The sequence below is a fragment of the Leishmania mexicana genome, chromosome 8, assembly GCF_000234665.1.
Source record: "Leishmania mexicana MHOM/GT/2001/U1103 complete genome, chromosome 8".
Classification (NCBI taxonomy): Eukaryota; Euglenozoa; class Kinetoplastea; order Trypanosomatida; family Trypanosomatidae; genus Leishmania; species Leishmania mexicana.
Window position 1 is genome coordinate 805,166 of NC_018312.1, and position 14,535 is coordinate 819,700.

Here is a 14,535-nt window from a genome sequence, read left to right on the forward strand (position 1 = left end):
GTGGTTTCATCGAGGCTCGTTTGTTGTTTGTAAATACAAAGAGATATGTTAAAGTGAAACACGCAACATGATGCGCACCAGGCGGCACGCCAAGGGAAGACGGTGCTCTTTGTCGCGCCCTCTGCGCGGTGCCCTCTCTTCCTCTGTGCACCGTCCCCCTCTCGCCCTCTCCGTCGTTCTCCCTTCCACCTCGATGAAAGCGAGAGAGGAGGGGGCAACATAGCTTTACAGCTGCTCACGGGAACTCAGAAACGGAGAGCAACAGCAAAGACGAAGGATAAGGTGGGAAGACACGCGCACTTGGGAGCAGAAGCGAGGCGCTGCACTCGATTTCTGCTCTTTTTTTTCGTTTCTTTGCTACCTTCTGAGGCCCACCCAGCACAAAGCAACCCAAAACACTGTGTTTATAGTGAAAGTGAGGAAAGGGGTTGAAGGGATGAAGAGCTCCATAGTCTTCCCCCCCCCTCCGCCCCTAAACACGTCAAAGAAGGTCCCAGAAAAGAAGATAAGGCTGTGGCGAGGAGTAGTCGAAATCCAAAGTCCTCATTTCTCATCATCTCTTCCTCAGAGTCCGAAAGAACACGTCTCATGACGGTCGTGACGTGTACGCGACGTGCAGCGTAGTGAAGCCAGGACACGACAGAAGCAAAAATAAAAACGGCAGGCCAAGGAGTGGTGGCATCACACGTGCATCCACCACACGTCGTGCCGAGATACTTCACCGTTGGTACGGTGTCCGCGCGCGTCTCCGCTTCGGCACCGCTGTTCAAGTCCGCTCACGCCCAGCCAACAACCGTCGCGAAGGGGGGGTGAATGAGCACAAAGAGAGCCTAAAAGGAAGGCCACACATCTGACGACAATGGCAAAGCAACAGCAGCAAGCGCAACGCTCTCATTCCGCCGAACTTCGGCTTGAAGAGGAGAAGAGGTAGAACAAGAGGGAAGATGCTGCAGCGCGCAAAGCACTTTTTTTTCTCCTGGACGCGCAACGGGAAGCAAGGCATGCTTGTAGGGACTGCAAGCGTGACCCCTCCTCATTGCTGTCGCATTCAGGAAACACCACGGCTGTGCAACCGACATCGATAGTTCGCAGCGCTCCCTTACGACAGCTGACAGTCACCCTGTTCTCGCCGGACACCCTATCCGTGACTCCGAGAACCGCAGATGTCGCATACACAAACACACACACACAAAATCGAGCGGCGCCACGGTGCGCGCAGGCACGTGCTCGGACTCTTCCCTCTCCCTCTCGAAGAAAACAGAAAAGGTGTGTTGGACGGAGTGTATACATGACGTTCTCGTAAGTATGCACAGACACAAGCACACATCAACACAGCAATCACATCAATATCATCCACAACTATAGACAGCAAAGGAAAGGAGGAAAGGGAGGGAGGGAGGGAGGGGGGAAGCAAGGCATGGGTGAAGCGAAAGGGGCAAGGGCGAAAAAAAAGAAGGGCGAGAAAGGAGAAGAACAGCAAAGAAACAAAGTCTTTTGAATTCCCAGTCTTCGGCCTTTCCCCGTTTATCTTACTGCGGCTGAGAGGAGGAGGAGGGGACGGGGCTCTACGAAAAGAGCACACAAAAGAGCACACCGATATGGTATCACATGAGATGAGGTGGGTCGAGCTGGTGTGATGCGGTAGCCATTTTGGTATAGGAGCTAAAAGACAACAAAGCGAAGAGAAGCAGCAGACGGCGCTTTTGCTCGTTCTTGTTCTTGTGCTTAATATGGGTGATTCCTTCGAGGATAGTGCGTACATGCGTGTAATCACCTCTTGCCAGGCGGTGCCGCCTCTATGGACTTCTCCTCCTTCGTGGATGTACTCTTTGGTTTTTCCTCTGCTGCCCTCGGCGCGGGCGGCGGTCTCACCGCCTTTCGGCAACGGGCGCCGATACCCAAAAGAGCCTTCTCTGTGATGGGCTTTGAACCGGCGCCGTAGTCGAATGCGTCAAACACTGTCGACACAACGTGGCTAGAGTTGTGCGTCTCTTGACCGATGCACTCGATGACATCCGAGACCACCACGCTCTCCTCCGGAAGCTTCTTCTTGCTCAACTTTTCGAACATCTTCTTCACGTTTTCCTCCGTCAGGTAGGCCCCGACGGCCTCCTGCAGACCCTCAAAGCCAATGTCAGAGTCGCTCTTCTCAGCAGAAGAGGTAATCTTTTCAATCTTCTCCACAAGCTTGTCGGCGCTGTTTGGCTCATCGCTAATGGAAGACATCGTGTCGACAGTTTCACATAACGTTTCGAGACTCGCACGAACCGTCTCTGGCAGATTCTGGATACCTAAAAGCTGCCGCCGCTGCTCGACTGGCAAGTTGTTCATGGACTTACGAATGCTATACCGAGTCGGCTTGATCCACCAGAGCGTGTTATATGGGACACTGTCATCCTGCGCCAGAGAGTTCCACCACTCCAGCTGTACTCGGAGCGTCTCAGTTCCCTCTGTCCACCGCATGCCGCGTGTTTGGTTGGCCTTGACAAGCTCATCGTTGTTCATGCCGTCAAGGCCCTCCAGGCGAATGAGCCGGTCATCCTCGCGAGCCTCGTGGTACCGGCGGATGATCGAGCGCCGCATAATAGGAGACAACACGCGTGTGGGGAGGAGGGAGTGATACCATTTGTAGACCCCAACAGATCGACCGAGACCAACTACAATGTTGTCCGGGACCTTGAAGACACTAAACGGTCCATCACGACCAAAGTACGGCGCCACCAGACGGATGTCTTTGGGGGCGATTGAGTCACCCATAACGGCACGTCGGATGACCTCCTGCTGCTCCTTGTCAAATGTGGCCAACGCTGTGGCAGACAGGTAGTCCATCGCGCGCTGACGAGCACGCAGTGTCTTCATCGCGTCACCGTACAAGCGGTTGCGCCCCTGGGACTCCGACTCGAAGGTCGACGGGATAAGCCCAGGAAACATCTTTAACGCGACCGGTAAAAGAAGCTCGGCAAACGGAACCACAATGAAGAAGCTAAACGGCACTAGCCGCAATAGATCCTTAGTTGAGCTCTCCAAGAGAAGCCGCTCGCGTCTCGTGAGAGCGACACCTTTCTTCAGCTGGCGCGAGTACTTCCAGGCCAAACGTGTGTTGATGAAGAAAAGTCGAAACCCATGATACACGTGGCGCAGGCCCTCGTAGGCGACACCCATGTAGTACTTCACCTTTGATGGTGGCTTCTTCGCGACTTGCTGGGTGGACGCGCTAGACACCTTTGCTGTCGACTTCGCCACCTGCGCATTGGCGCGGCGCACAAGGGTATTCCGCAGCATTTGCCCGCCACCCACTATCCAGAAGAAGTCTTGCTGATGAGACAAGTCCAAGCAAATGGAGCAGCAGTGGTGCAGAATCACGATGGGTGCGAATACGATGTGCAAAAAAGAGGAAATATGTGACTATGATCAGAATGTTTAGAGCGCAACGCGTTTTTCCTTTGTGTGTATGTTATCTAGCTGTCGCGATCAAAGCAGCACCATTGGGCGAGGGCGAGAGTCGACATATAATGGAAAGAGCCTCTTAGTCAAGATGATGTAAGGAAGGGGCAGAAGCAGCGAGTCGTGCTCGGCAGTTCAGCTGCCTTATGCAGGGCACTGATACAGAACCTCGTTCCAGGGCTACGCCGCGTGTGCTCGTAGTTGTCTGTGTCTGATTCTCATGCACTCCTCAAACCGTGGAAATATCCCAGTCTCTCAGTGCCATTGCCAAGTGGCCTCCAGTTTGGTATCGACACGATTTCACTCCTTTTTTTTCAGTTAGTTGCGCCCATGTGCGAAACGAAAAAAAACGGATAGAGGAATGCGCACCACACACGCGGAGGTGATTCATCGCGGGTCGATATGCTGTCTCCTCATCCCCTACGCCTCCTTCTTTTCCTTCAACTCCTCCGCCGTCTTGCACTCCGCCGCCGCCTCCTTTGCGAACCCGAAAAGATCCAAAACAGCCTCGCAGACAAACGTGGAGAGGGATTCCTCCTGTTCTGCATGCGGCTCATCAGGCGCTGGCTTCTCTGAAGAAGTTGTGAAGACGCTAAGAATATCAAAGTTCCATGCCGCCTTGACATCCCCGTTGTACAAGGCGACAGCAGAGAATGTGACGAGAAGCCATGGTACAATGAACAGGAGTGCCGGCTGGCCATGTTGGAAGATCAGCATGACAGCCATAGTGTTCACAAGACTCAGGGTGTACGCGACCATCGAGGTGACAAAGTACAGACTTCCCCTCTTCACGTAGTCCTTCGAGAACACCAGTGTTTGGCATATAAAAAGGCCAGGCACAATGATGTCGCCGAGTCCCAGGAGGCTTTTCTTGGAGCAGTCGCCAAAGATCGTCTGAGGAAACACGAGCTTTATTGGTCCGTCAATGCCGGTCGCCACGATCAGCATGACGTCCGACCCAAATACCCAGAAGATGTCGTAGAAGAAGAGGCCAATCAGCAGAATGAAAGAGGTCGTGAACCCATTCACAGGCAGCCTTTCAAGCGCTGTGACGGCGATTGAAAAGGCCAGTATGTTACTTGCGATCCAGTTCTGAGCAAAAAAGCTGCCGCACCCGGTTCCTACGCAGATCAGTCCGGTGAGAATATTGGGCTTGATATACCCTTTTATGAACATGTGAAAAGCGAAGACACTAATCAAGCTAAGATAGAAGGAAATCAGGATGTTAAAGTATTCCTTCGGAATAAAGCGCAAGGAAACGTACAACGAAAACAACATGACGGAGCCATTCAAAGGCATTGACAGCGCCTCGTCCGTTTGGAGTGCAATGTCAGATTTCCCTTTCATCATCACCTTCCTGCACCGCACCGCCCCTACCGCCACTGCGGTGATTGCGCACGTGGCCAAAAAAGTGAGAGCAATGTAAACCTGCGGCATTGCGCTTCACAAAAAAAAAATGAAGGACTGAGTGCACGCAATGCAGAGCACCCCATAAAGGAGACTGAGAGAATCTCAGGGAAACGAGTGCACGCAAGTGCCAAGAAAAAAGAGGGGAAAAAAGTGAATGCAATGTGAAGTGAAACTACGGATGTGTCACTCGTGCACCTTGCCGCAACGGCAGGTTCATTTTCGAGGGCTGAAAAACGCGCAATCGCTCCCGCCCCTGACCCTTTTCGAGGCAGCATGCACAGCTCCTGCGGCTGCAATGCTGGTATGAAAACGAGAGAGCAACCCAATGCTCTCTGTTATTTAGCTGTCATTTTTTTTGTCGCCTTGGCTACTTGGTTTTGTCTTTGATCCATAGCAGTGTTTGGTATGACTGCCTCACAGTCAATCCTGGCATGGCGATAGAAAGCCTCAGCTGCTCCGCTTCCTCTTTGACGGTGGCAGCTCCCGCCCATACTTCTCTCTGTGCTCCTTTTCCAGTGCCAAGCGTCTTAGAGAACCTCGGTGACGCTTCGACTTGAGATGCACCACCATCTGACCGCGACCGTAGACCAGAGTCTTACATATTTTGCACTCCTCTTGTGAAACTGGCTCGCGAGAAGCCGGCTGCTGCTTTAATGGAAACAGCGATTCTGCGAGAGTCTGCTCCGGGGATGTCCCGAAAAAAGTATCCAAAGTCTTTTGAACAGAAGCCAAAGCGTCCACGCCCTCCTGCGCCCACAGCAGCACAAAGTGAGTTGGTGCCTCTTTTAAGGAAGAGGAGTGCAAAAGTGGAAGAAGGCGATTTTGAATCCATCGCTCCTGCTGTCGGGCGTACCGGCGAGTATTCGACTTGACTTGCGCGACTGCGTTCTCACAATCGCTGCTTGTGATCAGTGACGGGTTACCGCTAGTAAAGAACTGGGAAAACTCTTTGCATCCAATCGCCTCGGAGAGGCTATTATGCGGGAGCTTCCCACCGTTTTTCAGCCAAAATGCTTTGGCCTCGGCCAACATCCCGCGCTGAAGCATCAAGTCAACGCGCCTGTTCAGAAAGTCGTCCAAAACATCGCGCTCCATTCGGACCCACACGATAAACAGCGCGTTGCTATCAAATCGCAGCTTTGATGCCTGGGAATCGAAGATGGCTGATGGTGCTTGCCCCGTAGAATCATAGATCTCAAGCAGCCGCTTGATTCGACGGCGATCATTGGGGTGATATCGCAGCGCTACCTCCGCATCAACCGCGTTCAGGCGTTCCCACAAGCCGTCCTCTGCGTCTGAATCAGGATAAGAACATAGAGCGTGTTGCTCACGATCGTAGACTAGCGAGTCAGCGAAGAGCAGAGCTTGAGCGTAGTAGCAGGTCCCACCACAGATGACTACAGCTGCATTTGCGTTGCGCTGAAAGAAACCATTTATGAAGGACGTCACTATGCGCTCGTACGAGTGAACGTTGAAAGAGGCATTCCCTGACAACTGTATCTGCGCCTCGCGGCAGAACTCGCGCTGTTCCACGGAGTCGCAGTTGTTGTCACAGATAACAGAGCCGTCGCTGCTGAGGAACCCTAAGCACACGTGGGTCACTCCACCAAGATCCGTCGCTGACGGTTTGTTAGTCGAAATTGGAAGATCAGTGTAGCATTGATAAGCATCACAGTTGATAATGACAACATCTTTGTAACCGTGAACTCGCCTCAATTCTTGAGCAAGGCAAACCGCCACCCTCGACTTGCCACTTCCAGTAGATCCAATAACGAAAAAAACAGGCTTGTCGACTGCCTGCATCGCAAAATCAGGAGGGACAAGGTGAAAAGATGGATAATGGCTGGAAACAGATGACAAAAGAAAAAAAGAAGGAAGATCTTGATTGAGAGTTACGGTGATGACAAGAAACGAAGTCCATCCAAATGCGAGGTTGTAAGTGTTATTCCTTCCTCTCGTCACGCATGTTCCCACTGGTGAATCCTCCTTTCCAAACGCAAACGAGAGAGGGGCCTTTCCTCCCGCTCCGCGCACATTCGGTAGCCGTCGCACAGTATGACAATGTCCTTACCGACCTTTTTTCCTCGCATAAGTTTTCTTAGTATGCTGCCTCACTGCGAGCTTTGCTATTAAGATTAATCGGTACAAAAAAAAGGCAATTCATTGCTCGCGTTGCTGCTCACGTGGTTGACTAGTGACACCGCATGTCGACTTTGCTGTAGCATCGCCATCCTTTCCACTGCCTGACTTGTTCGAGGAGCTCCCTGCTTCGTGCTGGGGATGCCCTTCGGCTGCTTCATGCACCTGTGCTTCTACATCTGTTTCCGTCTCGTTTCCATTTTCCTTGAGCGGATCACCACATGGGTAATTCCAGCGGGCGCAGAACGGGATTCTTACAATATCCGTCAGATTGTACAACAAGATCCCGACGGTAAGAATGGCATACGAAACAAAAAACAGTTTAGTGGGATATATCTTGAAAATGGTGATATTCCAGATAATGGCATAGATGTTAGCCGTCAGCAATGATATATTTGCGAAAGCCGCGCTAGAAATGATGAACATGATCGGCATGGCGGTGTAAACCAGCAACATTGTGACACCAAACACCATCTGAAACAGCCAGTCTTGTCCTGTCCAGGAGCTGCGATTGGGCTTGAACGTTTTCCACTCCGCTGCAAAGAACTGTATCGTTGAGAAAAGCAAGGCGAACGACGACATCATTGCCAGGTTCTCGACAACCGGAATGAAAACGGGGACTTTGGGGTGATCCTCTGCCCCGTATATCTCCCCATCCCCTGGAACCGTGCTGGAGGGGTCCTGAATGCCGGTCAAAGATAATGCGGGTGTGGTTTCATCCTTTGTTTCACCACTCCCGTTTCCACCGCAGCAGTTGAAGATGAGGGCTGGCTTTGATGGCTTCACGAACCATTCTGTCAACACGTTGCTTGTCGCATACAACGAGCTTGAAATCAAGCACAAGATGTCCCCGAGAACTTCCTGACTCCCGCGCTCGCTGTGAGAAAGTCCATCAGCGTCAAGCGCAATTAGCAACACCAGGCCACCGATCGCGATCACCCCACCAACAACGTGAGTGACGGCAAATTTCATTCGCAATAGAAAAAAACTCAGAACCATAACACACGGTACGGTAAAGCAGTTGAGCAGCTGAACGGAAATCATGTTGGTGTACTGATAGGCAAGTACCACGATGTAGTTGGCCTCGAGGTCAATTACAGCCAAGATGGCATACTTCCACCAACGACTGAAAAACCTAAAGTTCGAAAACCTTTGAGCGCGGTGCTTGTATAGTATAAAGAGAAAAGCTGGAAGATAGAACGCAAATATAAATGCGTACGCTGTGACAGACTGAAGCAAAGGATAGCTTGCGTTGCTGTTAACGAGCTTCGTGGTAGAGACGCCAGTGAGGGAGTTTAGGAATGCAAGAGCCTGACCTAGCACTATCCGCTTGAGCATCTCTCTTACCGCCCCGAACCCGCAGCTCGCGAGGGTCGCCATTTTTCCTTTTCAGAATGTGCAGTGAGCGTTCACTGGACTCGAACTCGCAGTTACTGTTTGCCATCTCAGTCGAAAAAATAGGAGTCGAAAAAATGTGATGATTCAGAAAGAGGTCCTAAGTTACATCAGAGGTCAGAGGTAATCCTGTTAGCACACATTGCATAACGAATCTCGTTGTATGCCTCCACACTTCCGGATGCGGAAGCCGTCAGCATTGCTTTTTTTTGGAACGTTTTTCCACTCTGGGGTGAGCACATTCCTCGGCTCAAAACCACACAAAGTGCTTTCTAAACGATAATTGAAGCTGCATGTCACAGATTAAAGTAAACACGCTGCCTCAAAGCTGTTACTCAGCCCGACCACACCTCGCTACTGCAAAAGGCTTCATTCCATGTCATACAAGATAAAAACACCAAAAGATAGCGCACGGGATAGAGGCCGCCACATTCTCCGAAAATTTCTCTCTACCACCCTCGCTAAGCAGGGTCCTCAGTCCACTCTTTTACAGCTCCAGTCATTCTTCAATCCCCTTGCCGACTCTTCGGAAAGCGCCTCCAACCGACCACGCGCTCTCCGTTCATCACTCACCCCGAAATTACAAACTGCACCTTTGCCATCTGCTTTTGGGTCGCACTCCGCAGAAGGTTAAAAGCCTCTCGTGCCCTAAACAAAACGAGTGATGAATACCCCAGTAGCAGAAGTCTTCCCAAAAAAACAGACTTTCTGGGTGCTTCGTAGATAATGAAATTCAGAATCACTCAACACCCCCCTGAGGCAACCACATGATCAGTTACACATCAACGCACCCACTCCGCCATATTGAAAAAAAAATGAACACAACAAAAAGAAAGACACCACCCTTCCAAAACAATGATAAATCAAAGCACAAAAGTCCAGAACTCTTCGCAACCAGACCGCTAAAAACCACGCAGCAAAGGTAACTCTAACTCCACTGCGACAAAGCACCTCCAAACAACTAACCTGGGACTATTGGCAATCGCATTCAAACCGTAGCACCGCTTTCACAAAGATCGCCGGACCAATTCTCCGCCATACAACACGAGAGCCCGACAACACCCTGCCCGGCATGTCACAGGCCCCCATCGCGTGGTGCGAAGCAGTCGTACACACGCTCTACAGCAATGCACCAACGCCGTCATACGAGCACGGCCTCCGCCTCATAACCCTACCAGTCGGCCCGCCTCGCCGGTCCCCGCCTGGTGCGTCCCTCGGGGTAGCCCAGGCCCCTCCCCCACACACCAGCAGGCGGTGTGAGGGGCGGGGAGACGTCCGAGTCGCGGCGACACCATGCCCACCAGATGGATGCTGCACGTTCGTTCGCTCCTGCAGGTCAAATGCCGGTGCCACGGGGCGGTGGGGCGCAGGCCCGCCATCAGGCGTGCGAAACCCCGAGAGGGGCAAAAGGCGCACCACCCCCCACGTAGCAGGGGGTGGGGAGAAGCTTCCGGACGCCGGCTCGACCCCGGCCGGCGCACCTTACGCAATACGCTGGCCTGCCCTTGCGCACTCAGATGGCGGACGCCCTCTCTCACCGCCGGTGTGTGGGGTGTGCGGGGGCCATGGGCGCATGCCCATAATCAAGGATCGCTGGGGGTGACAGCGTTGCGGGACCGCATTCATCCTTGAAGCCTGACCCTTTCATGGGCATGTCCGAGGGAGGGCGGCACTCGGGCGACGCGCAGGGTACTTTCTCATGAGCTGCCTTCAATCGCGTCAGCTTTAGCGTCTAGAACTGTGATGATTTGCGTCACGAGGGACGATGTGTTTCATGAGGTTTCTGTTATTGGTGTAAAACTGTGTTTTTGTGTCATGTTCTATGATTGGTGGACGGGTGTTTTTTCATGAGTTGTTGTCCGGATCTTGATTTGGTAGTAATTTCAAGACGGCTGATTTTTCCTTAGGATGTGAGTGATCATGATTGTTCAGTGAAGGTTGCGGGGGCACTGGGGTTATTTTTGTTTTGTGATGTTTGTTCGGGTGTTGGGGGCACCCCGGGGTTTTGGGGGAAGGGCGACTGCGAAGAACCTATGCACCGCTGCTCCAGGGCGGTGTGGGCTTTTTCTCCAAAAGGAGATGAGGTGTTTTTTTCTTCAGGAGAAAGATGGGAAAGGTTCAATCACCGGGGTGCGGGCGGAGCGCGGATGGGTAGAGCTTGTTTGCTTGATGCGCAGCGACGGTGGCGTTGTACTTTTCCCTTGTCCACAAGAACCGCTACTGATGTTGTTACCGGCGGGCCATCTGGCTGGGATATATTCAGTGCTGTAAACTTAGAAACATTAGCGAAACTCTGAGGTGGATGGCTGAATTCAATTCTCGGTTTGTGCTGCACGATGTACAGGAACGAAAGCACGCGTGCGATCAAGGAATGTGTTCTACGGCGCCAGGGAAGGGAAGGGAGGATCGCTTAGAGTACAGGGACGTTTTTTTACAGGGAGAAGGCGTGCAGCTTAATGTTGTGGTTGATGTGGTGCAAACGACTACTTCCTTATGTGGTATCCCACCATGTGTTGATGACTCGGCAGTGTCCATTGTGCGGAGGGCGTGTCTCTGAACGGTTGAAAACGTCATATTTTTTGGCAAAGCAGAGCAATCAGTTTCATGTGATCTACAACTCTTGCAGTTTGCATCCGTGTTGGCTTCAATCATGCCCGCGGCTCTCGTTAGCGGTTGCAGCAGAGTTATGGAGATTTTCATTGCTTGGAAACTTTACTAATGTAGATATGTGACGATTATGGTTTCTCAAAGCAACGTGAAAGCTAGTGAAGCGGCGAAGGCTATCAAAGTAGCATGACCTGGCACTGCGCCACACCACGTCAAGCTGGGTGTCTCTAATATTTCAAGTTTTGGCTCTACGGTTTTGACTGTCACGCAGAAACGCCCTGCTGGGATTGATACCTTTGCGAACAACGCCCGTTTTGCGTACTGTTACTATTTCAACGTCCCGTTTCATACAAGAGCTGGTGTTTTCATGTTTATCAACCATCGCAGAACGGGTGCAGTGTGCAATGCGTTTGCTCCACTCGTAAAAAATTGAGGGGGCATCATGAATGCTTCTTGTCGGGCTACTTGGAGTCATAGTGGATGATACTCTGAAGTGGTGGTGCGCGTCTAGTGCTTCTTGGAGTGAGGACCGTTGTCTGGTATCGGAATTTCACCTACATGCGAAATCTGCCGATCTTTAGGCACTTGAATGGCCTCACTCTGCGTATGAGGTTAACAAGTTGACCCTCAGAAGGGACATGATGGTCTTTGGTAGGGCGCATTCGGTGCTTTCTGTTTAAGCTTGCTGCCCGAGGTAGTGTCATACAGACATGCTCGACAAACACGGGCTACAAGAGTGCACAAGGGGGCGCCGATCCTCCTCCGTTTCTTGCGTTGCACCCTGCATACCTCGATACTTTGGACAAGGTGGCTTCACTTCCAATCGGAGTGCAGCTGAGCATTTTTTTCTATTACCACTCTCTCATCCAAACAGAAAATAAAGCATTGCATCCCCTCTCTCAAAAATAAAGCGTTTGGGAAGACGGAACAAGCTGTACACTTTGGCAAGGGTTATTGAATATGCGTGTCTTTCATGGACTCGCTCATAGCATCTTTTTTTTGCTGATAACTCTAGTCTTCCTCCCTTTCTTCTCTCCCGCAGAAACTAAGGGAAGATGAGGATTCCCCTTGTAGAGCACACATGCTCTCGTTGTGGTAGGACGCTGCGGGAAGCTGCTGTCAAAAAATCTGTGCACTGCATCAGGTGTAACAGGTGGTATCACAGAACGTGTTTTATGGCCGATACGGGCGTTGCCATCGAGGAAAAGGTCCCAACGAGCAATAGATGTGTTTGCTGTCTTTCAGGGACGATAGACATGAAATCAAAGAAGTGCACTCATCACATGAACAAGTATGCGAAAGGCTTTATTAAAGACGGTTTTTGTGTAGTTCCACTTGCTGAGACGAAGACAGAGTTGGAGCAGATCACCCGGGACCTCTCCACATGGAAAGCCGATCTTCTCCGGTATTTCGAGGCGTTGCTCAAGACATATGAGTGCCAGGCAGAGATAGGGGGTGCTGTTCCATCACTTGAGAGTGGGTACTCTAACTTTCGTCAGCGATGCTCGGGGAGATTTGAAATTATTGCAGACTTCATCACCTCTAAAGTAGTTCCCCTGATTGCCAACGCACAAACGGTTCAGCAAACACTTGACGCACTCCTTTGCAACGCACAACTACCCGTTGGGAAGAAGGTGATGTCATCCGGTTGTTTTCTATCGCTGATGGGCAGTGAAACGCAAAACGCACACACCGATGGACCCGCACTCAGCAATGTTGTGAACCTCTTCCCCTACGCCATTAACGTATTTGTGCCCTTGATCAGTGTCGACAGCCGCAACGGCACTGAGTTTTTTCCTAGGTCTCACATTCTTGGAGATCAAAGAGAAAGCAAGTATGTCTCTCCACCTGTTGCTCTCGGGAACGCATTGCTATTCGACTATCGAGTTGTTCATCGTGGGCTACGCAATGCAAAATCGGATCCTCGTCCTTGCTACTATGTTACGTATTCAAAAAGCTGGTATCAAGATACGTACAACTTCAGTGAGAGGCGCTACAAGAAACGGCTGGAAGTGGATCCCGCTCTGTTGGAGAGCAGAGATGAGCGCATGGCGAAAAAGAGTCGTTCTGACGATGGGGGAAGCAGCACTTCGCAACTTCATTGAGCACAACGCATCACTATTAGAAGAAAGAAACACCTATGCATAGATGCTTCTGAGTTGTTTTACAGATTCGCGAGGGTAATCCCTTGTTGATGCTTCTTTGCATTGCGAAAAAAAGGCGGTTTCTATGCGCGCTTCAAGGCTCAAATCAATTTCTGTCGCAGGCGATTGACAACACTGGGTCTAAGAGGGGTTTAGAAGTGTCTTTTCGGTGCTTCAGTGTTGTGTCAAGTGCTGGGAGGGGATGCCCGTTCGGCTGAAGCGTTGAACCATAAGCTTGACTTCTGCTGGTGATTATGATAGTGCATCTAAAGAACAAAGGTTCACTCTATTGCTTCTCCTTTGCATGTTTTCTCTGATCTTTGTCTTTCAAACGCGTTCGACCCACACTCAAGATTTCACCGTACTTTTTTTTACTGCACTTTACCGAATGGGCCTTCTCACACTCCTTCGCAAGCTCAAAAAGAGCGAAACAGAGCCGCGCATGTTGATTCTGGGTCTCGATAATGCTGGCAAGACTTCAATTCTCCGCAAGCTGTCCGATGAAGACCCTACCACCACCCAGGCGACTCAAGGATTCAACATCAAATCCATCAACTGCGATGGCTTTAAGCTGAACATGTGGGATATTGGTGGTCAAAAGGCGATTCGCACGTACTGGCCAAACTACTACGATGAAGTGGACTGCCTGATTTACGTCGTCGATGCTGCCGATCGGCGTCGACTCGAGGAGACGGCGGCCGAACTCGACGCGCTTCTGCAGGAGGAAAAGCTCCGGGAGGCTCCTGTACTTATTTTCTCCAACAAGTGTGACCTCGCCACTGCGCTGTCCCCGGAAAGTGTAAGCACAGCACTCAATCTGCACTGCTTGCGTGACCGCACGTGGTCTATCCAGAAGTGCAGCGCGAAATCCGGCGAAGGCCTGCATGAAGGACTGGAGTGGGCGGTGAAGAACCTTAAGCCCAAGTGAAGAGTAGATGGCGCACCTTTTTCTACTTTCGGGTGTCTGTTTTCCAAACGCTAATCGGCGTGTCTGCGACAAGTTTTGGGGAGAAAAAAAAAGAGTATTAGGGATTGCCCAAAACGAAGAATACGATAGAAACAGTGTTTTCTTTCCTCATATACCTACGCTATTTTTGCCCATGTACAATGGCGGATACAAAAGCCGGCAGCAACTAAAGCAACAAACAAAACCCGCCGATATCGTGTCTGAAGAGTTGGCTACGTGCACGCGTGAAATATACCTCCTCAAAGGGAAATTCATGTGCTGCAATGTACTGCAGGGCGAAGAGAGCACAGCTCCCTGCGATTACTCATAGGATTGATTGCGCGTTGCAAAGGGGAGTACCGTATTTGCTTTCTCTTGCCCCTTTCTGCTCGGTGGCTACAGCTTCGAAGACCTCGCAACTCAAGTCTTTTACCCCGCGTTTACTACCTC

General features: G+C 51.2%; 6 protein-coding genes across 6 annotated transcripts; 2 read left to right on the top strand and 4 right to left on the bottom strand.

The window, feature by feature from the left end:
- Positions 1-1,770: 1,770 nt before the first annotated feature.
- On the bottom strand, positions 1,771-3,282 carry LMXM_08_29_0920 (conserved hypothetical protein; the record flags this gene model as incomplete). Its single annotated transcript, XM_003872416.1, has 1 exon — positions 1,771-3,282. One exon carries the CDS (start codon positions 3,280-3,282, stop codon positions 1,771-1,773), a length of 1,512 nt encoding a protein of 503 aa, XP_003872465.1.
- Positions 3,283-3,864: 582 nt separating this feature from the next.
- LMXM_08_29_0910 (aspartic peptidase, clan AD, family A22B,putative) lies at positions 3,865-4,794 on the bottom strand (the record flags this gene model as incomplete). The annotated part of the gene is made up of 1 exon (XM_003872417.1): positions 3,865-4,794. One exon carries the CDS (start codon positions 4,792-4,794, stop codon positions 3,865-3,867), a length of 930 nt encoding a protein of 309 aa, XP_003872466.1.
- Positions 4,795-5,301: 507 nt separating this feature from the next.
- On the bottom strand, positions 5,302-5,949 carry LMXM_08_29_0900 (conserved hypothetical protein; the record flags this gene model as incomplete). Its single annotated transcript, XM_003872418.1, has 1 exon — positions 5,302-5,949. The coding sequence occupies one exon, from the start codon at positions 5,947-5,949 to the stop codon at positions 5,302-5,304; it is 648 nt and encodes a 215-aa protein (XP_003872467.1).
- Positions 5,950-7,014: 1,065 nt separating this feature from the next.
- LMXM_08_29_0890 (conserved hypothetical protein) lies at positions 7,015-8,373 on the bottom strand (the record flags this gene model as incomplete). Its single annotated transcript, XM_003872419.1, has 1 exon — positions 7,015-8,373. One exon carries the CDS (start codon positions 8,371-8,373, stop codon positions 7,015-7,017), a length of 1,359 nt encoding a protein of 452 aa, XP_003872468.1.
- A 3,677-nt stretch (positions 8,374-12,050) lies between these two features.
- LMXM_08_29_0885 (conserved hypothetical protein) lies at positions 12,051-13,100 on the top strand (the record flags this gene model as incomplete). The annotated part of the gene is made up of 1 exon (XM_003872420.1): positions 12,051-13,100. The coding sequence occupies one exon, from the start codon at positions 12,051-12,053 to the stop codon at positions 13,098-13,100; it is 1,050 nt and encodes a 349-aa protein (XP_003872469.1).
- A 427-nt stretch (positions 13,101-13,527) lies between these two features.
- Positions 13,528-14,067, top strand: LMXM_08_29_0880 (putative ADP ribosylation factor 3; the record flags this gene model as incomplete). The annotated part of the gene is made up of 1 exon (XM_003872421.1): positions 13,528-14,067. The coding sequence occupies one exon, from the start codon at positions 13,528-13,530 to the stop codon at positions 14,065-14,067; it is 540 nt and encodes a 179-aa protein (XP_003872470.1).
- Positions 14,068-14,535: the final 468 nt, after the last annotated feature.